This window comes from Balaenoptera borealis (assembly GCF_965194805.1).
Source record: "Balaenoptera borealis genome assembly, chromosome: 11".
Taxonomy (NCBI): Eukaryota; Metazoa; Chordata; class Mammalia; order Artiodactyla; family Balaenopteridae; genus Balaenoptera; species Balaenoptera borealis.
This window is the reverse complement of record NC_138868.1, coordinates 42,041,629-42,066,326: the sequence shown is the minus strand read 5'-3', so window position 1 is coordinate 42,066,326 and position 24,698 is coordinate 42,041,629. Positions and strand designations below refer to the sequence as shown.

General features: G+C 41.8%; 1 protein-coding gene and 1 long non-coding RNA gene across 4 annotated transcripts in view; one reads left to right on the top strand and one right to left on the bottom strand.

Moving 5' to 3' along the window:
- Positions 1-435: 435 nt before the first annotated feature.
- The window catches only part of LOC309605651, a 923,254-nt gene continuing 898,991 nt past the window's right edge, over positions 436-24,698 (top strand). The window contains exon 1 of the long non-coding RNA XR_014231477.1: positions 436-3,503. This is a non-coding gene — a long non-coding RNA (uncharacterized lncRNA). The remainder of the gene's footprint in view (positions 3,504-24,698) is intronic.
- On the bottom strand, positions 3,503-19,271 carry CYP2R1 (cytochrome P450 family 2 subfamily R member 1). 3 transcript variants are annotated; one of them, XM_082341553.1, is made up of 5 exons: positions 18,819-19,271; positions 10,600-10,741; positions 6,073-6,705; positions 5,007-5,336; positions 3,503-3,778 (listed from the first exon to the last, which is right to left on the bottom strand). In XM_082341553.1, exons 1-5 carry the CDS (start codon positions 19,254-19,256, stop codon positions 3,603-3,605), a joined length of 1,719 nt encoding a protein of 572 aa, XP_082197679.1. In that variant the 5' UTR covers positions 19,257-19,271; the 3' UTR covers positions 3,503-3,602. The 3 variants fall into 3 exon arrangements, with proteins under 3 accessions (XP_082197679.1, XP_082197680.1, XP_082197681.1); XM_082341554.1 differs by having other exon boundaries at positions 18,966-19,271; XM_082341555.1 differs by lacking the exon at positions 10,600-10,741 and having other exon boundaries at positions 18,966-19,068.

Sequence of the window (24,698 nt, the reverse complement as noted above, 5' to 3'; positions counted from 1 at the left end):
TTGTAGAGAAGAAATAAGTGTGCTCAGTTGCCATCTTGAATCAGAAGTGAAATTTCCAACATTTTAAGTTAGCAGCTCACCACTGACTGATCAGAGAGAAGGTATTCCCATTGCAGTAGATCTATAGTCTGTTACTACGTAGTTCCAAAAAATAAATATTTTCCATTATGGATTACTTACTAAATTCATGTTAATTTATATTTTTCTAAAAATGCAGTATTTTATTTTACCAGTTAATTGGCTCCAAACTGTCAAGAGTTGACAGTATGGAAACAACCTTATAAATTGTAAAGCATAGTATAAATTATTGGGTGTGAGTAAAAAGACTAACAGATGGCCTTTCCAGTGGTGATGACCTCCCCACAAGAACATGCATTCGCAAAGGAGCTCCTTCATCCCTCTTCAGAAAAGAAGAAACACAAGCAGAAGCGCCTGATGCAGAGCCCCAGTTCTTACTTCATGAATGTGAAATGCCCAAGATGTTGTAAAATCACCATCTTTAGCCACGCACAAACGGTAGTTTTGTGTGTTGGCTGCTCTACTGTCTCTGCCAGCCCATAGGAGGAAAAGCAAGACTTACAAAAGGATGCTCCTTCAAATGGAAGCACTAAAAGCACTGTGAATCAAGATGAACGGGGAACCATCCCAATAAACACAGTTTGGATAAAAAATATACGTATATGAGGTGAAAGAGGGCCATGCCTCTACTATGAACTAGAGGAATCATTTCCCTGTCTGAACCCCTACTTCCTTGGCTATAAAATGAGCACATCAAGTGACAGTAAACCTCTTCTACCATTAACCAGTTATGAATCTACATACTTAAATGACTTATCAGGTTGGCATTAACTTGATTAGGGAAAAATATAACATTTCCTTAGATGCAAGGTAAAGAAAGTAAGTAGCATGTTTTCCATTCTGTGTAGGTTGATGGAGTTCTTAATCATCCTAGAAGAAATAGTGGTAGTATACCAGAGCAAAATAAGGCTTCCTCAATTTTGATTATAACTACTCTAGGTCACTTACATGGCTTTGCTCAGTAAGACCACCAAAGCCCACAGAACCCTCAGTCTGTAGATTTCAACATATGCGATATGACAGTAAGTAGGAGGCCCAGGGATAGGACATTTCCTGTGTCAAAGGAAGAGCAAAGACCAAGGAACAACTTGAGTGAGTATAATTAACAAGAGTCAGGGGGGTAGGTTAGAAAGTTGCTTGGCTTAGTAAGTGGTCAGAGGGCAGTGAGATAGACACTGTAATTAGTCTTCTAGTCAAGAGTTCCTCTTCTTTTCATAACTCTCCTTATTTTTGTTTAGGTAACTATACTAACACTATGTAACACATGTACTTTGAGCGAAGCCAGCTCCATCACTGGCTTTAATAGTCAGGCATAAGGGAACGATAATCCCACTCACAAGACATTTTTTTTTTAATTGAAGTATAGTTGATTTACAATATTATATTAGTTTTAGGTGTATAGCATAGTGATTCAGTATTTTTGCATTATATAACTCCATTTTAAGTTACTATATGATAATGGCTATAATTCCCTGTGCTATACAGTATGTCTTTGTTGCTTATTTACTTATTTATTTTATACACAGTAGTTTGTTAATCCCACACCCCTAATTTGTCTCTCCTCACTCCCCTCTCCCCTTTGGTAACCACAAATTTGTGTTCTCTATCTGTGCATCTGTTGTGCATATACATTCTTTTTTTTTCTTTTTTAGATTCCACATATAAGTAATATCATACAGTATTTGTCTTTCTCTGACTTCTTTTACTAAGCATAATATTCTCTAGGTCCATCCATGTTGCTGCAAATGGCAGAATTTCATTCTTTCTTATGACTAATATTCCATTGTGTATATATACCACATCTTCTTAATCCAATCATCTGTTAATGGGCACTTGGGCTGCTTCCATGTTCACAAGACATAGTTTTAATGGATGGACATATAACTTGGTTAGGACCTACGGGACACAAAGAACAGTTTGGGGAGAACATCTGAAAAGCTCCCTTGTTCTCCCCAAAACAATCCAAGCTCACTGTCTTGAAAGGACGTGGGCAAAACACATGTACTTCCATGAGCCAGCCTTAAGATAAAGCTGATATCATCTGGAAAGCAAACTTGAGGGATGTGAAGAAACAGGATCTTGATTACAGCATGAAGCATCTAGGTCATACCTACCCTAAAACTGCCTTGCTACCTCTGAATTTCTCCTTTATTATTTTGTAAATTTGCACAGGACCTTTTCCCCCTTGCAACTAGAAACATCTTAATATATCAGAGATGCAAAGACTCCTGATTTATCACACATACACCTGAAAATATTCAACAGATAAAGTCAAACTAAGGTTAAATTCATATTCCTAACAGAAATCATTGTTATGTGCATTTACTCTGAGGCTGTGACTATTCATGAGCTAAGTTACAAGAGCATGAACCCTTAATGTACAACTGTAGAAGAAATATTGCTTAAAAAAAGGTATAAATGGGTGACTATACATACCAGTTTGATCAGGACAGTCACAGTTTACACTTATTTTACGGTATAATTATTAATAGAAGCCCATCATTCTCAAGTGTCCCAATTTATGCAGTTACCTTGCCTCTAAAGCATGTTTTTTGGATTTGAATAGTATTCTTTTTAGAAAAGTAACAGTAATCCAAGGAAATGCCTAGAGACCTCTAAAAGGTAAAAGGATTCAATCTTTAAGCCCTGTGACTAGTTTTGGAAAAAAAAATGGTACTGGGGAAAAAGTCTGTGCCTACAAAGAATAGGCATGTGTCAGGAATTCCCTGGTGGTTCAGTGGTTAGGACTCGGTGCTTTCACTGCAGAGGGCCTGGGTTCAATCCCTGGTCAGAGAACTAAGTTTCTACAAGCTGCACGGTGGCCCCCCAAAAAAAAGAAAAAGAAAAAGAAAGTTATGTGTCATTTTTAAATACCTTATTGTAATTTCCTATCTACTTAACTGCTGCTATGAGGGTCACAGGGACCCTCATTTGTAGGAAGAATGACGCCGCAACTCTTATGAAGCTATAGTAGGAAGCAAGATTTGAAAGCACTGGCAGGTTTTACATTAAATATACTGTATAGCTATCTATTCTATCATTTGCCACCATGTCTAAAATACCTCTGTAGTCCAAACTCATTTATTTGGGTTCTAATTTCTTCTTTAGTCCACTATTAAACTGGACTAGTACCACACAATCTATTAACGGCAATAGCTGATCAGAAATGAGCTGGCATTGACATTTGGAAGCAAAGAGCCCAGACAGGAGCAAATTGGAGTCAAGAAGGGATAAGGGGTATCTGGTGCTCAACAACAGGCTGAAAAGTCAGGGCATCGATGGCCCTTCTTAGTATCTTAAGCAACAGCTGTCATTTGTACCTCTGTTTTCCTCAGATAATTCTACCTTATAAGTCATAAAAGGTTGGAAAAAATAATAGCTAATGCTATTATTACAGTTTTTAAAGACACATCTGTGTTCATTTGGTTTTTATGATGCTGTGATTCTTATACAAACACACACAGTGTCTAAACAAGGGTCAGGGGTGAGGCAAACACCTTGTTCCACGAAACATCCAGGCACTTTCAGCGTCTTTCTGCACAGATGAGGTAGGGCTGGGGTTGCAACGTCATGCCTAACCTGGGCTTCAGATTTGGAACCAGTTCATTTGGAAAATGCAAGTGAAATCGCTGAAGCAATGTTGTAAAAAACAGGAACATTTCCATCCGAGCCAGCTGTTCTCCAAGACAATGTCTTCTCCCTCAACATAAAAAACAGGCATAATAATTTTTCTAAATCCACAATATTTACCAAAATTTATGTCTAATACGTACCATTCAGGAAATCTGGAATTTAAAGAAACTTAGAGGAAGTTATGTTTATTTTATTCATTTATTTTTTTAATAAATTTGTTTATTTATTTTTTTTTGGCTGCGTCAGGTCTTCGTTGCTGCGCGTGGGCATTCTCTAGTTGCGGAGAGCGGGGGCTACTCTTCGTTGCGGTGCGCAGTCTTCTCATTGTGGTGGCTTCTCTTGTTGTGAAGCACGGGCTCTAGGCCCACAGGCTTCAGTAGTTGTGAATCGTGGACTCAGTAGTTGTGGCTCGCAGGCTCTCGAGCGCACGCTCAGTAGTTGTGGAGCATGGGCTTAGTTGCTCCACGGCATGTGGGATCTTCCCGAACCAGGGCTCGAACCCGTGTCCCCTGCATTGGCAGGCGGATTCTTAACCACTGTGCCACCAGGGAAGCCTGGAATTTATGTTTATTAAAGGATTTTCTTAAGCCGCAAAGAATAGAAATTGGCACTTTGGTTCCCAGAGCCCATTTCTTTACCTTATTTTGAAAGGTCTTGCACTTTTGTAAGCTCATTAGTTCTATTCTCCACTTCCTTTGCAAAATGTGGCAACAGAGCCTGAGATATGCCATGAAAGATCTGAGGTGTGACACTTTGTTCTCTTGACCCAGGAGAAGTTCATTTCATTTCAAATGACTGCATGTGCATCCTTCCCCAGTGAAAGGATTTTTCCAGTCCATCTTCCATGGGTCTTGTGATCTGTGTACTTCTTCACAGGAGATGCAATATTTTTGGAGATGAGGTATAATAATTGAGAGCCAAGAGAGCTAGATTCTAGTTTCACTTCAAGTTATGATGTCATTCCTGTCCCTGGGTCTGTTTCTCAAGCTGCCTGTTACCGATTTCTAGCTCTACAAGTTTTGATTACAAGCCAAAATCCACAAGCAAGAAAGTTTCAGAAAAAGCCAGAGCTTCTCATCAGTGTCTTTCTAGCTGCTCAATTATGGCTTGTTTATTTTGAGTAGAAAGAGGTGTTAATGAGCTCTAATTAAACCATTCTCTCCTGTAAGTGTCAATACTATTTTCAGAGTTGGGATACTAACTCTACAATAGAATGCTTCAGATTAAGATGTTATACATGATAAATCATCATTATACTTTGTCCTAAAGTTACGCCCCTGTGAAAGTTCTCTTACCTAGGGAAAAGGGAACAAAAGCTTCCTTCTTGGCAAAATATCCATTGCTGTCCAGAAATCGGTCTGGATAGAATATTTCTGGGTCTCTCCAATACTTTTCATCAAAGTGTACAGAATAAAGATTTGTAATTACTGTTGTGCCTTTAGGAATGGAATAACCACGTACAACTGCATCCTCAGAGGTTGCATGGAAAATCCCTAACGGCACTATATTACAGAATCTTAAAACTTCATGTAAAACTGCCTCGGTATAAGGCATTTTGCATTTGTCATCCCAAGAAGGTGTCCCACTGGGTCCTATAATTAAATCAATCTCTTTCTGAACTTGTCCTGTAAGAGAAAAAGTGTTCAAGTTATTATGCACGTCTTAGAATTATATCTAAAGTAATTTCCCTTTAGGATAAAACAAAAGATAACCTGTAGTAAGCCAACAAGGTATGGGTACACCCAGATTCAGATTTTTCATTATCTGGGAGTTCTATTTAAATATGTGCCACGTATCTTATACAACCAGTACCCAACGCTCTAAGTAATTTTGTTGTGAAAAACACATTATAAGTAATAAAAATAAAAATTAAACAAATCTAGAATTAGAATAACAACACTCTCAGCAAGGAAAAGAGTGAAGCATAAAAACTTAAATTAAAAAAAAACAGGGTTGGGACTTCCCTGGCGGTCCAGTGGTTAAGACTCCATGCTTCCACTGCAGCAAGCGCGGGTTCGATCCCTGGTTGGGGAACTAAGATCCTGCATGCTGCGTAGTGCAGCCGAAAAACAACCACCACCACCACCAGGGTTCAGGTCCCAGCTCAGCACTAGAAGGGACTGGGCAAATCAGTCACTCAGCCTTTTCCCTCATTTATACAATAGGTATTATAAGACAACTCTGAGGTTTTTATACGAATTTAGATAACAGTTTTGAAAACCTTACAGATATTCAATGCTTCTCTTTTTGGATAGCACGGCAGAAGTTCCTAAATAAAATGCCTGGTACATGGCCAAAGACTCTAAAACACGTGTGAGCCCTAAATGTAAGAACAGACCTTGAGATCACCAGAATCCTTACCTTGAATGTTAGGATAAAGGGCCATGAAAAGAATTGCCCACCGTAGCACATTGGTTGTAGTTTCAGTTCCAGCAATGATGAGTTCACCCACAGAGAAAATCAGGTTTTCTTTGGAGAAAGTAGATGATGGGTCATTTTTACCTTGATCCATCTCATCTAAATAAGCATCAACAAAATGCTGAGGTAACTGAGGTTTTCTGTTGATGGAAGCTTTTTCAATAAGCCTGGAGAGAAAGTCATAGACCACAGCTGCATTTCTAAACAGTTGTTGATGTTTTCCAAAAGGTAAGATGCCAATCCATGGAAAGGCATTATAGAGGAAGACTGCGGCGTTGGTGGCTAGTTCCACATTTTCACTAAATAACTCAATCATGTGCTGAAAATCAGTGTCTTCGTAAGTGAATCGTTCTCCAAAAATGATCAGATTGGTTATGTTTGAAACGGCATTTGTTATTAATTGTTTAAAGTCAAAAGGGCTACCATTGTATGTTTCAATAGCATCAATGAAAAATTTGGTTTCTTCTAAGATTTTCGATTCAAAAGACTTTTGGCCATATCCAAAACAGCGAAAGCTGTTTACAGCTAATTTTCTGTGATCAACCCATCCTCGGCCATATCTGGAATTGAGTAAGCCTTAAAAAAAAAAAAAAAAGGGATGGTTAGTCATTCTTCTCCAAATTATCTTTCTATGAAACTATTAAAAAATTTTATCATTCCTACATCCCTGTATCTAACAGCTAAAAATGCTATGCAGGGAAGAAAAAAAAAAAAGATGGCTATTCATTCTTCTCCAAATTTTCTATAAAACTAAAACTAGACCCAGTAGTTAAGCCCTATTCTTTACTCCTCATTAGCCATGGAATATTATAAACAGATAAAGCTTATCTATACTTCTCATCTGGGCAAAGGCAGAAAAGACCTATAATCTCCCACCACAAGAAACTGAACTGTCTTGTGTAATTCAACCTGGGTGAACTAGGTCTTGGGTGACTTTGTTATCCAACTTCTACTATAAGCCTAATTTACAAAAGACGAATGACTGTGTGTTCTATGGGCAAAATTTTATCCTGGACTAAACACATACCTGAGAAATCATCCTTCTAGAATTAGAAATTTCCTGCTTTAAGAAACTAGATTTTAGAATACAAATTTCCTCCCATTAAAGGCATATGTTACCTAATACTATAACTGGCAGTGGCAAGGATGGCCTGAATGAGGTGTCAACGTAGTGGAAATACTCAAGCCAAAAGCAGGTGCTAGGGACTGAATGTTTGTGCCACCACAACATTCAAATGTTGAAGCCTAATCCCCAATGTGATGGTATTAGGAGGTGGGGCCTTTGGGAAATAATTATGTAATGAGACCTCATGAATGAGCTTAGTGCCCTTATAAGAAGGGATGTGGGAAGAGATGACTGCTCTTGGTTATGTGAGGATACAGGGAGAAGACAGCAGTCTGCAAGCCAGGAAGCAGGCTCTTTCCAGACACTGTTCTGCTAGCACCTTGATCTTGAATTTCCTAGCCTCCAGATCTGTGAGCATAACTGTCTGTTGTTTAAGCCACTCAGTCTATATATTTTTGTTATAGCAGCACAAACTAAGGGGACAAACATGAAACTCAAACTTCTAATGTTGATATTGCTTGCCTTAAAATCTCAGTCTCCACAGTATACTCTGCTGTACTGATATGTCTACTATGGAATATTTTCCCTTTAAATCGATTATCAAGAAAAAAACTTCTTCAGCATATATATTTCTGTAACGTGTAGTTTACTTGGAATTTCATTCATAATTGGTACATAGGTATACCTATGATGAAAAATGTCATGTTCTCTTGTCTACATGAGGTACCTATGTAATTTACAGTCCAACAACTTTTGTGCAACAGTTTTTGAATTTGGAACCTATGATGAAATTAACCATACATAAGGGGGTCTTTAACGCTGTGCAGCAATTTTATATGCCATATTCCATTCTCTTTTCTATACTCCCAGATGACTATTCATTCAACATAATGTATTTCTGGACCTAAAGTGTCTTAGATATATCAGTGAACAAAAGAGGCAAAGATGGCTATTTCTCATGGAGCTTACATACTAGTGAGGAGAGACAAACAAATTATATAGCAAGGAAGGAGACATAGGGCGGTCAGGAAAAGCCTCAGTGAGAAGGTGACATAAGTAAAGACACAGGAGATGGGAGTGGGTCAAGCAGATATCCAGGGAAACATCACTGCAGGTAGAAAGAACCAGTGCAAAGGCACTGAGATGAAAGCAAGCCCAAGAGAAATGTGTGCATATGGGATACATGTGTGTAATATATGCATACAGTTACACACAAAAAGGTACACAGGAGCCTGATTATAACCGTATACTGGCCAGTCTGTGTGCCCAGGCATGGGCTGAACTCGCCTAAAGGGCCACTTTTTCCTATTCAAACAGTGGGTTTATGGTGGCTCTCATTTCCCACTTCCAAGTTCAGTGCATATGCATCTTAAAATAACACATCTAGGGAATTCCCTGGTGGTCCAATGGTTAGGACTCCATGCTTTCACTGCTGAGGGCCCAGGTTCAATCCCTGGTTGGGAACTAAGATCCCGCAAACTGGGCAGTGCAGCCAAAAAAAAACCACATCTAATTTTCTTTCTTGTTTAATAAATTTATTTATTTATTTATTTATTTATTTATTTATTTATTTATTTTTGGCTGTGTTGGGTCTTTGCTGCTGCGCATGGGCTTTCTCTAGCGGCGGCGAGCAGGGTCTACTCTTCGTTGTGGTGCACAGGTTTCTCATTGCGGTGGCTTCTCCTGTTGCGGAGCACAGGCTCTAGGCGCACAGGCTTCAGTAGTTGTGGCACGCGGGCTTCAGTAGTTGTGGCTCGTGGGCTCTAGAGCGCATGCTCAGTAGTTGTGGCGCATGGGCTTAGTTGCTCCACGGCACGTGGGATCTTCTCGGACCAGGGTTTGAACCCGTGTCCCCTGCACTGGCAGGCAGATTCTTAACCACTGCACCACCAGGGAAGCCCAACACATCTAATTTTCTACTTAATTTTTCTCTTACTATTTCTTTGAAAATCTTAAGTTGAATGCATGTTTTTTCTTTCTTTATGATAAAAACAGTCTAAACTATAAGTTTATAGCTTCAAAAAACATATAGTTTATCCTAAATATTACTCTGATCACATCATACATTTTCATAATTTCTTTAAAGGTCTTCTATTATAATTGTGGTATAATTTCTTCTTTGGCCTAATTATTACTTGGAAGAGTATTTAAGAAACTGGAGATTTGTTTTTTATTTATATTATCGCTTTCAAGTGTCATCATGCCCTGGCCTAAGAATTTGGCCTTTAAAACTGGTGTTTTCTTTGCATTAATTGATTTGCTTTGCAATTTAATATATGGTTAATTTTTATTTTTTTCCTTTTCAACCAATGTCTTCTTTAGTCTATGTAGCCAAGATATTGTTGAATTTTTCTTTCAAATGAAGAGTGAAGCTCTCATTGAACTGGAAAATTTTGGAGATAAAAACTCTTATACTATTAAGTATGAAAACGGATGTATCTGACGTCAACATTCTATTTTAGGCTTTCTGTTGCTGCTTTCGTCTCATCCGTTCTGTTAACTTTCAGCCTTTCTCCCTTGTTGAATATGCAATCATCCGACACTGATCAACACTAAACCATAGAGAATACTAGTCCTTTACACAAACCCACGATTCTTCATTTACATATCATATTAATTAGTAGTTAAGAAAGGCTGTTTCAGGGTCTATAAGCTTATAAGTAAAATAATAATAAAATGTCACCAAGCACTCAAGACTAGCTTCAAAGATACTTTTGATTCAAGTATGTGTGCATGTCTATGTATTCTTAACCTGTTTCACAAAACCTGCACATATTATTAAGTGCTAATTATTTAAAACATTATTTACAATATTTATTAGAACTGGATTACAACAGTAGAATTAGCATGTACTGACCTAAAATATGAATGTAATGCAGCCTGAAAGGTCCTCAAATGTTAGGGTCTGTAACCTAAATTAACTAATTAATACTTTTCTGTTAATCAGTACAACAGAATCCAATCTCTATGTACTAAATTTACATAAAATAAGAAATGTGGGGACTTCCCTGGTGGCACAGTGGTTAAGAATCCACCTGCCAATGCAGGGGACACGGGTTCAAGCCCTGGTCTGGGAAGATCCCACATGCTGAGGAGCAACTAAGCCCGTGCGCCACAACTACTGAGCCTGCACTCTGTGAGCCACAACTACTGAGCCCATGTGCCACAACTACTGAAGCCCACATGCCTAGAGCCCATGCTCTGCAACAAGAGAAGCCACTGCAATGAGAAGCCCGCGCACCACAACAAAGAGTAACCCCTGCTCACCACAACTAGAGAAAGCCCGTGCACGGCAATGGAGACCCAACGCAGCCAAAAATAAATAAATAAATAAATTTAAAAAAAAAAGGAAATGTGATTTAAAATAGTTTAGTAAATCATTAGGTAGGTGAAAATAAACATACCTCCCATTTTTGTCATCTTCATGAATAAAGGAAGGCATGGTCTGTCTGCAAAAATTTCACTTTGATGAACAAGGCATTCCTTTACTACATCATAGCCATTTAGAACCACAGCTGATATACCTCCAAGATCCAAACTGAAGATCTTTGAGAAGAAAAGAAAAACATTTAAATGGCAAAATATATGGAGAAATATAACCATAGAAATCCACATATACTAAGTCCAGCTCTCCCAGTATTTGTTACTCCCTGAAAATGCTGGCATTTATTACTCAACTGACAATGTTTAGAGTGCCTTCTCTCTACAAGGCACGTCAAAGACCATGATTTCATTACGCATTCAGTGGCTCAAGACATAATCTTATAAATGGTGTAATGAAAAGAGTGCCAGACTCAGGAGGCCTGGGTTCTAGTTTAAGCTTTGCCATTAAACAGATACAGGACACCTGGCAGAACCCTTAAACTTTTTGGGCTTCAGGGCTGCCACAGAAAATCAAGAAATACTTGATATTTAAGCTCTTTTAAAATTCATTCCAACTCAAAATATTCAATGAAATCTCAGCATCTGTTTATTTCCAAGATGAATGAGGAAGTGGCTCCATCTACACATCATTTATTATTCCAGGTTTAGGTAGGGGAGGGGATTGTCAAAGGCCTGAGAGACAACTTGTGAAGTATAAAATGTTGGGGCCCAGGATATGCAACCCCAAAATATGCCTCAATGGCATATTAATTATTTTGAATTAAAGTTACTGAAGAAATGGCCAACGCAAGAGGGACACTCTAGGGAGTTCCCCGGTGGCCTAGTGGTTAGGATTTGGTGCTGTCACTGCTGTGCCCCGGGTTCGATCCCTAGTAGGGAACTGAGATCCTGCAAGCTGCTCGGCACAGCCAAAATTTTAAAAAAAGGAAAAAAAAAAAAAAAAAAAGAGGGACACTCTCTCTTTTTTGTCTCCCTGAAAGCAGGAAATAAATCTCTCATATGAAAGGTATACTCCATGCATCTGGAGGTAGGACACCCTTATTGCCAAAGATAGGGAATTTGGGGGTGAGAATCCTTTTTAAACAAATCTTGTTACTTCTTTAATTTACTGCCCAAGCACAAACTCTGTTTAGATTCTTCACCAATTGGGCACCCAAAACCAAAGTTTCTTTGTCCTGTCAATTCTTTGCAAATTTATTGGTTCTTTGTCTAAGAAGTAGAACATCTGCCTGCTTTGGCCACTTCCTCCATCCCATGTCTGTGAGACCTCCATGCGCATGGATTCAAATGTGTTTATTTTTCTCCTGTTAATCTGTCTTGTGTCAATTTTATTATTAGTCCAGCCAAAAGTACTCAAGAGGGGCAGAGGGGAAAACTGCCCTCTCCTCAACAAGACATACTGAAACTCACAGGCTTATTTATTTGGGCCCCTGAATTCCACAAAGTTAACAAAGAGGGCCCTAAGGGAATTTGACCTTGGAGGACTGGCATCCGCCACGTTGGCACAGGTGGCTGCCCCTCAGCTAAAAGATGGGATACCCATCCTATTCCTTGCTGAAGCTTCTCATGTGCTTCACCGCAGGTTCACTTACAATGTCACACCTCCTGTAGTCTATTCTAGCTAGCCCTATATAGAGGCCTAGTCCAGTGAAGGAACAATGCTACCTTATCAGTGGGATGCAAAGATTGCTTAGCCCCATCCTCTCAGGGGGTGGCCAAGAGCTTTTGAGAGCCAAAATACTGAGTCAAGCCTCATCTCTGGGCAAACAGGTAGAACAGATTTAGCCATGATTCACACTACTTTGGGGGGTGGGGTGGGAGGTACCAGGAGACTTAGCAGAGAATTGAAGTTCAGCAGAAGTAGTTACAGTAGCAAAAGTGATAAAGACCTCCAAGTAGTAACAGAATCAACCAGCTGAGCAAGACTCTTTGGCACAAGGATGGGCCCTGCCAACTGAGCAGTAGGTACATCCAGAACTTTGGGAAGGAGCATGGACTGCCTGCCACAAGTAAAGGTATTAGTCAAAAGTGGCAGTGTAGGAGTTTCAGCACAAAGGAAGTGGTTACCAGCTGAGCAAAGATGGGGCTCTTTCAGTTCCCAAAGCAGTAATGGGATGGTCTTAAAGTTTTTTCATAGAAGCGTAATTTTAAGCTGATATAAAGGAAAAATTCCTCCTCCTGTGGGTCTCCTCTACTCTCAGTACTCCACTACAACACCTATGACACCAGATGTGTGCATTTTCCACACATCAAGCAATTCTGGGACACCAGCTAGGTGTCCTACAATTTAACTCAATTCTGACATTATCTACCAGGAGAAAGTGTCAGATTCCACAGGTTAAGGGCTCAATATCACAAGAGTGCTCCCCCACTTCAGACTCCAATCACAAGTCGAGGTTGTTACCTGTGCTTCTGATCAAAGGGCTATAAATCAGAGGTTCCCATGACCTCCTCCTCAGGTTTGATTAATTTGATAGAGTGGCTCACAGAACTCAAGAAAATATTTTACTTACTAGATTACCGGTTTCTTATAAAAGGATGTTAACTCAGGAGCAGGCATATGGAAGAGATGCATAGGGCAAGTGTATGGTCAGGCCACTCAAGATGGCTGTTCTCTTGCTCTCTGTATATCCCCTGCTCAACCAATGCCTGCTTCACCTATACCCTACTCACATGACTGACCTTCCTACATACTTGCCCCAGGCTCCAGCTACTGATTGTTCTTATCAAAGGGGCAGCGAGGGGCGTGCCCCTCTGCTAGTGTACCTGATAACCAATGAGCCAACCTGAATCAACTCCCCTGTAACTGGTCATCCCCCGCCCCCTTCCCCTGCTGCCAGGTCCTGCTTGCCACCTGCCACACACGGTGGGGTATCGCTCCAGGACCTTGCTTCAGATATGTAAGATCCCTATCCACTGATGTCTCCGTTGCTGACTCCGGGCTCTTTCTTCGGTCTTGAAGCTGGGCAAGTACAGGCCTTACAGGCCTGCGGGTTGCAGCCCAACAGCAAGGTATGAGGAAAGGGGTGCAGAGCTTCCGTGCTCTCTCCAGGCATGCTAGCCTCTGCTCACCTCCACGTGTTCACCAATTCACCATGGCAGCTCTCAGAGCCCTGTAATTCAGGGATTTTTATGGAGGCTTTATTACCTAGGCATGATTGATCAAATCATTGGTCACTGGTGACTGACTCAACCTCCAGCCCCTCTCCCTTCCCCAGAGGTAAGATGAGTAGAACTGAAAGTTTCAACCCTCTAATCCTGGTTGGTTCTCCAGGCAACAAGCTCCTATCCTTAAGGGCTTTCCATTAACATTAACATTAACTCTGAGGTGGGTGAAAGGGGCTTATTATGAATAACAAAAGATGCATCTACCACTCTCAACACTTAGGAAGTTCCAAGGGTTTTAGGAGCTTGTGCCAGGAAAGGTACAAAGACCAAATACACATTTATTAAAAATCACAGTATCACAAGTGGAGACAATAAAAAAGGGTATTAGTGAATAGGCAGTGGTCCTGATGCAGGAAAAAATCCCCAACTTTGTGATTAAATCAACTTTGTGATCGATTTCACAGAGATGGGATTAAAAATTCTGTTAATAGGAAGGCAGAACAAACGGGAGTTAATTTCAGGGTAATGCTGTCAGGTTGTGGACACTAGAGATTACAAAAACCAACTAGGAGCCATAACTTGAGAAAACTGTTATACAATCCACCTTTACTCAAAAATGAGATGGTCCTCTATTTGACGGTGAAAACTGGGGAAACTGTTACTTGAACTAGCATCTATTCAGGTACACGCTCTTTTCAAGGACTTTTGGTAGAAGTTTGTAAATCAAATTGTGAAAATTCATCCTTACACTGCTTTAATCTATGGAAGGGTCCAAGATTAGTTTTATATATTTTTAAATTTATTCAATAATTTTTATTATTATGGGGTAGTTATGATGCTGGCAAGGATGGAAACAGGAACACATGAAACACCTTCTAGAAGTCAGTCTATGATCTTCAAGTCTCTTCCCCTATTCCCAAACTAGCTCTACCCACGATTTTTCACTATCTCAGTTAATGACCATTCCAGCCATCCTTCAAGCTATATTCTGGTCCCAAACTGTCCATAAGCTGCCCATGGTTTTTGTTTTTTGGGGGTTTATTTTGGCCACACCGCGGCACGCGGGATTTTAGTTCCCTGATCAGGGATCGAACCTGCGCCCCCTGCAGTGGAAGCTCGGATTCTTAACCACCGGACTGCCAGGGGAGTCCTGAGCTGCCCATGTTGACTCCAGTTTTCACCCAAGCCCCACATCACTGCTTAGTAGTCACGATGTTTCAACTTTAACAATACAGACAGAATATGACAATTTCTTACCACTTCTGTCACTAACACTCTAATCCTTCATTTCTCCCCTATGTTATCTCAACAGCCTCTTAACTTGTCTCTTTATAGGTGATTCTCAACATGGCATACTCCTGCTTCATGGCCTTTGTACTTGTTCCCTTGGCCTGGAATGTTCTTCCCCTAGATATTCCCATACCTTGCTCCTTCAGTTCATTCAAATATTTGCTCAGATGCTTTTTTTTTACAGTGAGGTCTGCTCTAACCCATTTAAATTTCACCCCCTAGCATTCTCCATTTTCCTTACACTAATTTAGTGTACTTCTTACTCTGTACTCTAACATATTATATATTTATTGTGTTTATATTGTCCCTATCCTGCTCCCGGCCTCCCCTCCACTGGTAGAGTGTAAGCTACACGAGGGCAGGGATTTTCACCTGTTTTGTTCATTGCTAAATCTTCACATCTAGAATAGTATTAATACATAGCATATGATAACAACTGATAAATATATGCTGAACTAAAGAATAGTGGGGGAGACACACATTTAAGCATATTATTACAACACTACGGGCTAAGTGCTAATAACAGAGGAATGTAAAAAGTGCTGTTGATGAAAACTGATAAATAACTGCCACACACTTTTCAACACTTGCTTGGGCTGTATTCTCATTTGGAATGCCTCCCTTGACTGCCATACCATCCAAACCCCACCAAGTCTTTAAGGACCAACCTCCATGAAGCCTTTCTCGGTGCACTCTCTTTCTCTTTCTCCCTTGAACCACCACAGCACATGCTTAGAAGTTCCCATGGCACTTAGTTAATACTACCTAAAGCCAAAAGCATTCATATTCTTGTCTTCTGCTTGCCTGCTAAATTATAAAGTCTTTAGATTCAGTGATTTCATCTCTTTCATCTTTGAACGCTCCACGGAATCTCATTCAATGCCTTGCATAAATCTCAATAAACGCTTACTGTATAAATAAATTATAGGTTGTCAACGCCACTTGCCTCAAAGTAATTATTTTATTATCCTTACGTGCATTACCTGAAAATAATCTGTAAAAACCCCTTGTGCTAGCTTTGCTAGCTAGGGAATGCTTCTCGAAATCTGGGTTAAGATTAGTCACTGCAGAAGCTTACGCATTCAGAGTGAATCTCCAAGGAAATGCGAAGTCTCAGCGTGATACATTTATATATAAGATTGTCTTTAAAATGACTGTATAAGACTTGAGCACCGGTTGTCTTCCTTTCAAGAATGATGAAGAAGAACTGAATTCACGGACTTCATAAAAGTAGGTGTCACTTGAAGTGCCTGTCATTTCTTATAAGCAATTTTAAAGTCCAGGGCTTGCTTTCTCTGAGCACACATCTCCAGGTCATCAAGTAAGACAGTGGAAAAATAAGATTCTTAAGATTTATAAGATTTATAAGTACGACATATAAACAACTTTCCACAACCTTCTTGAAGTACAGGAGATAATAGTTTCCTTCCACTTCCAAAAAAGGCATAGTATTTTAACAACTCATACTGTTAGCGGAAACACTGACTGAAACTGCCCGCTCTGGCCAGGCAAAGACAGTAACAATTTGCATGAGTTATTTTATGACAGGAGATCCTGGTAAGGAACACAGAACTAACAAGCCACCAACCGGAAGAATACAGGAAAGGTCAAAAGGAGAGAGGAGATGCCAGTCCACATGTCCTACCAACCTCCCAGAATCCTCCTCGCTGGAATCCATCTTTGCTGAGCAGTTGCGCGCCCACCAGAAAGGAACCTGAGTCAGAATGATTGGCCAGAGACAACCCGGAAACTAATCCCATCACCATAAAACCCGAGAATGCGAGCCACATGGCAGAGCGGTTCTCCTGCGTTCCCTTACCCTCCTGCTCTCCACCCGGGCACCCCTTTCCAATAAAGTCTCTTGCTTTGTCAGCACGTATGTCTTCTCAGACAATTCATTTCTTAGTGTTAGACAAGAGCCCACTCTGGGGCCCTGGAAGGGGTCCCCCTTCCTGCAACAATACCAACTTTGAGACTTTGTCAGAATTGGAAAATACCTCTGAGACAGTGGGAGACCTGTAGGGGTGTTTCACAACTAAGATAAAGAGCAAGTAGCTTAAAGGGTTAATACATTAGGTGGTTTTCAACTTAAGTCTAAAACAGAGTTACTCAAACCATGTCTACTCTTCTCTTTTTCCTCTGCCCCTCTTGCACTTAATAGCAACCCTATTCGATTTATAGGAAAGAGCCCTCTTTGCAAAGCGCTACGGTTACCTCACATAGTTGTACCAGCAATAAAACTGGTTACTCATGCCAAATTTTTATCCATTGTACCAGATCTACCTATGCCAAGATGACAGTCTTCCAGCACATTTATAATTTGCAATCTATTATGAGACTAAATTACCCCTCTCCCAAAAGAATGTTCATAGTAAATACAGAGTTCCTTTCAGTTCAAATATCTACGTATGCAAAACAATTTCCTATTCTGCATGACACCATTTCACATAACTGGTCTAAAGACACTTTCTACTTTGTAGGCCTAATAAGTTGTTCTGTAATTAATAACTAACATTTACTCAAAGAACATTTGAGTAGCACTTAACTGTGTTCAGTTATTATTATTACCATTACGCATATCGCGAAAACTTAAGATTCAGACAAGTAAAGGTCAAGTTTTACCTGACAAAAGAGGACTCAACTTCTCGTCTTGTGCTTTCACATCTTACGATTTCTCTAAATATTAATGACGCTTTGTACACCAGAGATCAAATATATTCCATGGAAATCATGGAAATACACTCAGTTCCTGAAGAACTGGAGGGTGGAAAATAATATCTAAGAATTACACAATTTGCTTTATCTAAACCCAGCCTCCCTTTAGCGACATATACCATCAGGGAACTGCAGAAACCTAGAATAATTCTTGTAAAAGCTGGTTTAAATACGGATGTAAGCCCAAACCTGAAACACCGCAATTGCCAAACAGCCCTGCGGTACTTTTCCTTCAAAACACAATTTGTGGTCGATCGTTAGATTAATTTTTTTCTCTGGCTAGACTGTAACTACCTAAAATTGGGCTGTGACTGCCTTCTTCACCTCTCTATTCCCAGCACCTGGCAGAGCCTGGCTGGTCGTTTCCTATAAAAGAATGGATTCAAAAGGAAACGAGTGAGCCGGGTTAGTGCCAGTGTTCTGGAAACTTCTGCCTCCTCGAGGTCAGGACACCCTTCCAAACACAAGCTAGCGTTTTGGCCTTTCCCCTGCTAGTTCGCAGCGGCGTGGCTGCCTGCAAGTCACTCAGCAGGTCTGTGCCGCAGTTTCCTCCTCTGTAAAAAGGGGAGGACCAGAGGACCTGCCCCTGGGCGCCCTCACTGCAAGGGAGGCTGGCCCACGGCCGGCGCAGTCTCCGTGTTTGCTGCGGGGACGTTCCTGGCTCCGGGCAGACAGCACGGCACTGCGACCCCGCACTGATTTTCACTCATTAGTTCATTCTCTCTTTCACGGTCATTTCCCAGAGGCCTTCACCTGTGCTCTCTCAGCCTCTCGGCAGACGCCTAGACCAGTCGTTTTCAAACGCAAACATCCAACGACCTCCTATTAACCATTAACTCGGTCCTAGAATTCGGACACCTGGTTTTCTCGAGAAGCCGTGGGTGGAAGCTAACCTACCCACTACGTGCGGCTCCGTGGGCGCTAGAAGCTGGGCGGGCTGAGGGTATCGCCCGTCACTCCCGACCGGGCATGCGGCACGGGACCCATACCCCACTGCGCAGGCGCGGGAGCGGCACCTAGTCGCCCTCGGGGGCGGGAGAATCCGGCCAGTATCCCGCGGGCATCAGGTGGGAGGGGCTCGCGGCTGGGCGGGGCTCTCCCTCCCACAGCGGCGCCTCTTGAGTACCTCGCTCCCGGGCCTGGGAAGCCGGTTTCCCTCCACGCTGCCGACACACGGAGAGGGGTCAGACAGCTCGCACCCACAAGCGTGGGACATCCCCTCACCCCGGGAGGAAGGCCCGGGCCTTCCCTGCCCGAGGCCCGTCGGCTGTACCTCGCCGTACACCTGGCTCTGCTTTTTCATGTAGACGTGGGGGAGCTCGGCCGAGGCGCCCAGCGAGTAGATGTTGCCGATAAATGGCAGCCCCGACGGTCCCGGGGGGAAGCCCGACGGCCGTCTCTGCTTCAGCAGCTGGCGGACCCCCAGCGCGAAGAGCAGCAGGAAGAGGGCGCCTCCGAGGGCCGCCGCGAACGCCTCAGCACCCTGAGGCTCCCACATGGCCCGGGCTGGGGCTGCGAAACCACATCGCCCCGGGACGCGGCGATCGCTCCAACCCCGCCGCATCGTATTGGCCCGGTACCCCGAGGTCCCGCCCCAGTTCCATGGCCATTGGCTGGCTGAGCGTAGGGCCCTCGGGCCAGTTACTCTTGGCTTTGTTCTGGTCAGAGTCCGCTCTGCGGAGGGCGGGTGGCCCTGTGGATCTGGGCGCGGCTCTAGGCAAGCCCCAGCTGGTTGGGCACAGAGCCTGGAGGCCTCTTCCGGGGTGTTGACACTTGGGCCTGGAAGACATGACAGCACCGCCTACCTCACTGGGTCAGGCGGATCCTGCGTCCCCGGCAGCCAGCCTTTTCTGTGGTTATCTTTTTAGGAACCAGGTCTGCTTATTTCAGACTAGAAAACTGGGGAGATTATCAGTACTGCAGTCTTTAGCAAAACCTGGTAATCTTAAGAATCTCCGTTAAAGAATTGACCCATCAATATAAAAAGAAAATAATCTCACTATTTATCCTTTTTTTACTCATCTATTCTTTTGTCCTATGTTATGAGGTATTTTTACATGTGATCCCTTATGAATTGTAATTACACAATATTTAGGCAACCTGAGTTAATTACATATCTTTTCACAGCTTTCTAGTCGTTCCCAACTGGTTACTTCTTGGCACTCACAGAAGACGCTCTGGTCTACAGTTGCCCAGGGATAGTGCTTACTCTTCAAACTTTTTGCCTCCGCTACCTAAAATTAAGCAACTGATTGCCTACTTGGAAATTGCGATTTGCTGTTTCTGTTTCTATTCCTGTTTTGTATTGGGTATTTCCTTGCAACACAGGACCTACTGGGCATGGGACTCTTTTTAACAGCTGCCTTTTGTGATTGAGCAGTGGCAAGAGTGTTATGGTCCTCATTAGCTTAAGGCTTATTCACACTACAGGTATTTTTAAAATATCCACCATGTAGTGGTATCCAAAGCAATGGAGATAATATGTGAAAAGAGCAACAAAGTCCCTACCCTCCTAGAACTTACATTCTTGTGAGGGAGGAGGAATAAACACATAAAATAATTTTAGACAGTCATTAGCAGACGAAAATACAAGTGTGTTATAGAGAATGCTTGGGCATGGCGAAATCCTTTAGCAGGTGAGAGATGTCAAGAAAAGTCTCTTTAAGAAGATGACATTTGAGCTTAGATCAAATGATAAAGAGTTATATTAGTTTTCTACTGCTGCCGTAACAAATTACTACAGTGCCTTAAAACCACAAATTTATTATCTTATAGATTTTGTGCTCAGAAGTCCAAAGTAGGACTTACTGGGTTAAAAGCTAGGTGTTGGTATGGCTGCATTCCTTCTAGAGGCTCTAGAGGAGAATCAGTTTCCTGGTCTTTTCCGAATTTTAGGGGCTACCCACGTTCCTTAACTCATATTCCCTTATCTTCATCTTCAAAGGTAGCAACATCTCACATTGGATCTCACTGACTCTTCTGCCCCCTTCTCTGCCTGCCTTCTGCCTGTCCCTTCTACTTAGAAGGACACTTGTGATTCCATTGGGCCTACCTGGATGATCCAGGATAATCTCCCCACCTCAAAGTCAGCTGTTTAGCAACCTTAGTTCCATTTTATTGCTCCATGCTGTGAAACCTAACGTACTCTGGTTCTGGGAATTAGGATGTGAGCATATTGGAGGTGAGAGGTGGGGGCTGGGGGGACCAGGGGGAGATATGGGGGAAAATATTCCAAAGAGGCAATAGGGAGAGCAAAGGCCTCCATGTACTAAGCAAGCCTTGTCCTCTGGGAGTGTTTCCAGTCTCTCACTTTCTATATTTCTGATGCACATACACTGGAGCTGAAGCCAGGCAGTTAGTAACCTTAAATTTTGCTGTTTAACTGTTTTGAGCTCTGGTATATGGACATCTCCAGTGTCCTGTACATTTCACAGGATCTCCAGCCACGGAATATCTACCTACTGCCTATTACAAATGCCTAATATATTACCCTTAGGGATTCCTTTAAATTCTTATTAGTCAAGAATCTTCTAGTAAAATGGAAAAATAATATGATAGATGATCATTGCTAAACTTAGTCCTCAATGTCTAACCAAAGGTCAATGGAGATGGCCTAGTATGGATATTGGCATTGCAGCTGGAGCACAGTGATGCTGAGGCACTAGGAGTGGAGTGATGTCACCTACTGGATGTCTGAGGTCACGCCTGCCTGCCTTCCCCAACATCATTCAGCTTGCGTTGTCTGGCTGGCCACAACTGTTACGCAGTATGGTACTTGGTTCAAGAGTGGCCCCTTTCCATCATCTATTTTCAAAAACGATTAATTTCCATTCCAAAAATATCCTCCCATTCACTTAAGGTAAGGAGCATTTCTCCTTTGGCATTCTCCCCCTGCCTACGTTAGCAGAGGAGAGCTGTAGCCTTGACAGCAGCCTGACTCACTAATGGCACTGATGAGATGCCTCATCCCCACCTCCACTGCCCTTTGGGGACAGTGTGTGTGGGAGGTCTTCACGACTCACTAAAAGTCTCTCAGAACACAGATCCTTACCTGTCATCATTTTCATCATTTATCATCTTCTCTCAGCGCTCAGCAAAGAGAAGTAGCTCTCTTTGTTCCCCCTCCCTGCATTTGCTCCTAGCCTGATAGAAAACAACCAATATTATGTTTGTCTGTGGACTTTATCAGGACAGGGATGTTTGGTAGAACAGGAAATGAAGCATTTCACTGTTTCATGGTAGAGAGCCCATCTTCAGTATGCAGGGCTGAATGGGTGCCTGGAGAAATGTGAAAACCCTGTACATGGCTCTGATATTTCTGTGTGCAGACAGGTAATGGTTTCAACAGAGTGTCTGTGCTCCAGTGAGAGCCCCTTTCTTGGGCTTTGGGAACCTCCCTCCAGGACGCATTCTGAGGGCTCCCTGCCGTGCCTGGATGGCTGCTCCCCTGGCCTGAGCCCTGGGTGCTCTCCCAACCCCCCACCCCAGCACACAGTGATGCAATCAGCACAAGGTGCCTCCTTGGCACATTTCATTATGTGCACTCACAGTTGCATTTCATCAGAATGGAAGGGAGTGAGAGTCAAGGAAGTGCCTAGCCGAGCCACATTGGAGCCTGAGGCAAAAGAAAAAAAATCAACAGTACTGATGTTGGCCATTAAAAATTTGATATCTTGTTCATCATGGATTTTTTCACATTAATTTTGAATTTAAAGTGTTACATTAGAATATTATCTTGATTACTAAGCATTTTGGTGTCCCCTTATTTTGCTCCCAAGGTGAATGCCTCACATGCCTCACTGGAGCCCCAGCCTTGAGATGTAGGGAACATAACTGATGATTTTGATGAGAAAGTGGTATGTAGGAACTGGGTTTGTGCACTTGGATTTTCCTGACGCTCCTAGGAGCCAGGTACTGAGGTGAAGCTGGTGGAGTGTGGCACCTCTGCATGGGATTTGAGGAGCTTTATGAAAGTCTCCCTTTGACCACTAAAAGAAGTCCTCACCTTGCCTGAAGTTCAGTCTTTATCATTTAATTTATATGAGTTAAACATTCCCCCAAACAGGCTAAGTTGGAAAATGCAAACCCTGATGGCAGCAAAGTGTTAGAAAGTTCCTAAAACTGCACTTACACGTGAATGTGTTTATTCCAGCATTTTCTTAGAGGCAGGACAGAATGGGAGGTGTGATGACACTGATTTGCTGGAGTTATTGGCATGGTCATGTTGATGGTGGTAGGTGTGGGGACTTAAGAAAGGGATACAGAAAGAAAAAAAGAGGTTTTCAATGAGAAACTTCTTTCCCTTCACAATTTTTCCAAAGGCTGCAGACAGATCACACTTCTCCCAGGAGTCATTCCTGCCATTTCCTGGGGATGCTCAGCCAACCACCCTCTGCCACTGCTTCTCTTCCAGCACCCTACTGGTCCATCTTCTAATCTTGACATCTTTTGTTTCTTTTCTTGTATTTAAAGGGATTAGAAGTCTAAAGTGGATGAACACTTAGTGACCATCTTGTTGAAGACCCTCTTCCAAACGTGGTATCTGAGACTCAGTGGAAATGTAATTCTCTGTCCAAGGTCACACAAGGCAGCACCAGTGGAACCAGAAGTCTGGGCTCTGGACTTGCCACATGTTTCTTCAGTCATTCATCACAGAATTATTGAACACCTACTAGACTAGATGCTGGAGATGTAATGGTGAGCAAAACCAGTCATGGTCCCCACTTTCCTGGGATTTACAGTCTACTGGGGGATGTGTACATAAATAATCACAAATAGATATATCATTACAAATAGTTAAGTTTTCTACCGGTATCAGTGTTATACCATTTTGATGGAAATGTAGAAACCATGCTACATTTGGCTATCTTTGCCCTTCCCTCTCTTTAAATATTGGGTTGGCTAAAAAGTTCATTCGGGTTTTTCTGTAACATGAAAAGCCCGAACGAACTTTCTGGCCAATCCTAAATATAGTTTTAGGTGTTTCCTCTATATGCGTTGCACACCATGTCAGATGGTGTAATAATTTTTGCTTCAACCATCAATTTTGCCCATTCTGATGTTCTTTTTTTCCCTGAAGTTCCAGACTTTCTTCTCTGAGAACTTCCTTAAGCCATTTTTTAAAAATTATTTTTTATTGGAGTATAGTTGCTTTACAATGTTGTGTTGGTTTCTGCTGTACAACCAAGTGAAGCAGCTATACGTATACATATACCTTAAGCCATTTTTAAGAGTAGATTTACTGGCACAGATTTCTTAGTTTTCCTTCATTTGAGAATGTTTTTATTTCCCCTTTCATTTCTGAGAGATATTATCACCAGATATGGAATTCACAGTTGACAGTTTTTTCTCCCAATTAAAAAAAAAAAGTTAAGTTTTCTGATGTAAAGAAACAGTTTTATAAGCCTGTATAACACAGGAAATGTGATCAGTGTTGGAGGTCAGAAGTTGCTGCCTGGGGCACAGAACTAGCTTATACCCAGGGACTTGTCTTCTCCACAGTCATGTTGACTGCAAGGTTTACTGTTCTTCTCAAGCAACTGGACTTCTATGGGACTTTGTGCACCAAGTAGGAAGAGAAGGGAAAGTGGATGTGACAAATCCATTCTTTAAGTTGTGAATATCGCTCAGTGAGCCACTTCAGTCCTAATTTGAAGCCTTTTTACTCTTGCTTTGCAAAAGATTTTGATAAACATTCTTATACTGTGCTTCTAAAAAGGGTAACTTTGAAGAAGCAAAGTAAACAGCAGGTTAAATTGAACATGCTCATTAAAGAAGATTAAAGTTATTTTAAGAACATTCTAACTTAAGTGTGCAGGGGAAATGTGTGGTGTATTTTTGGAAGATTTGGCTAAGTTTTTCTTTTTTTTTAAATCAAGAGTTTGGTTGCCATTTAGTAAACATTGTCAGGACTTCTCTGGTGGTCCAATGGTTAAGACTCTGTGCTTCCACTGCAGGGGGCACGGGTTCGAGATCCCTGGTTGGGGAACAAAGATCTCACATGCCG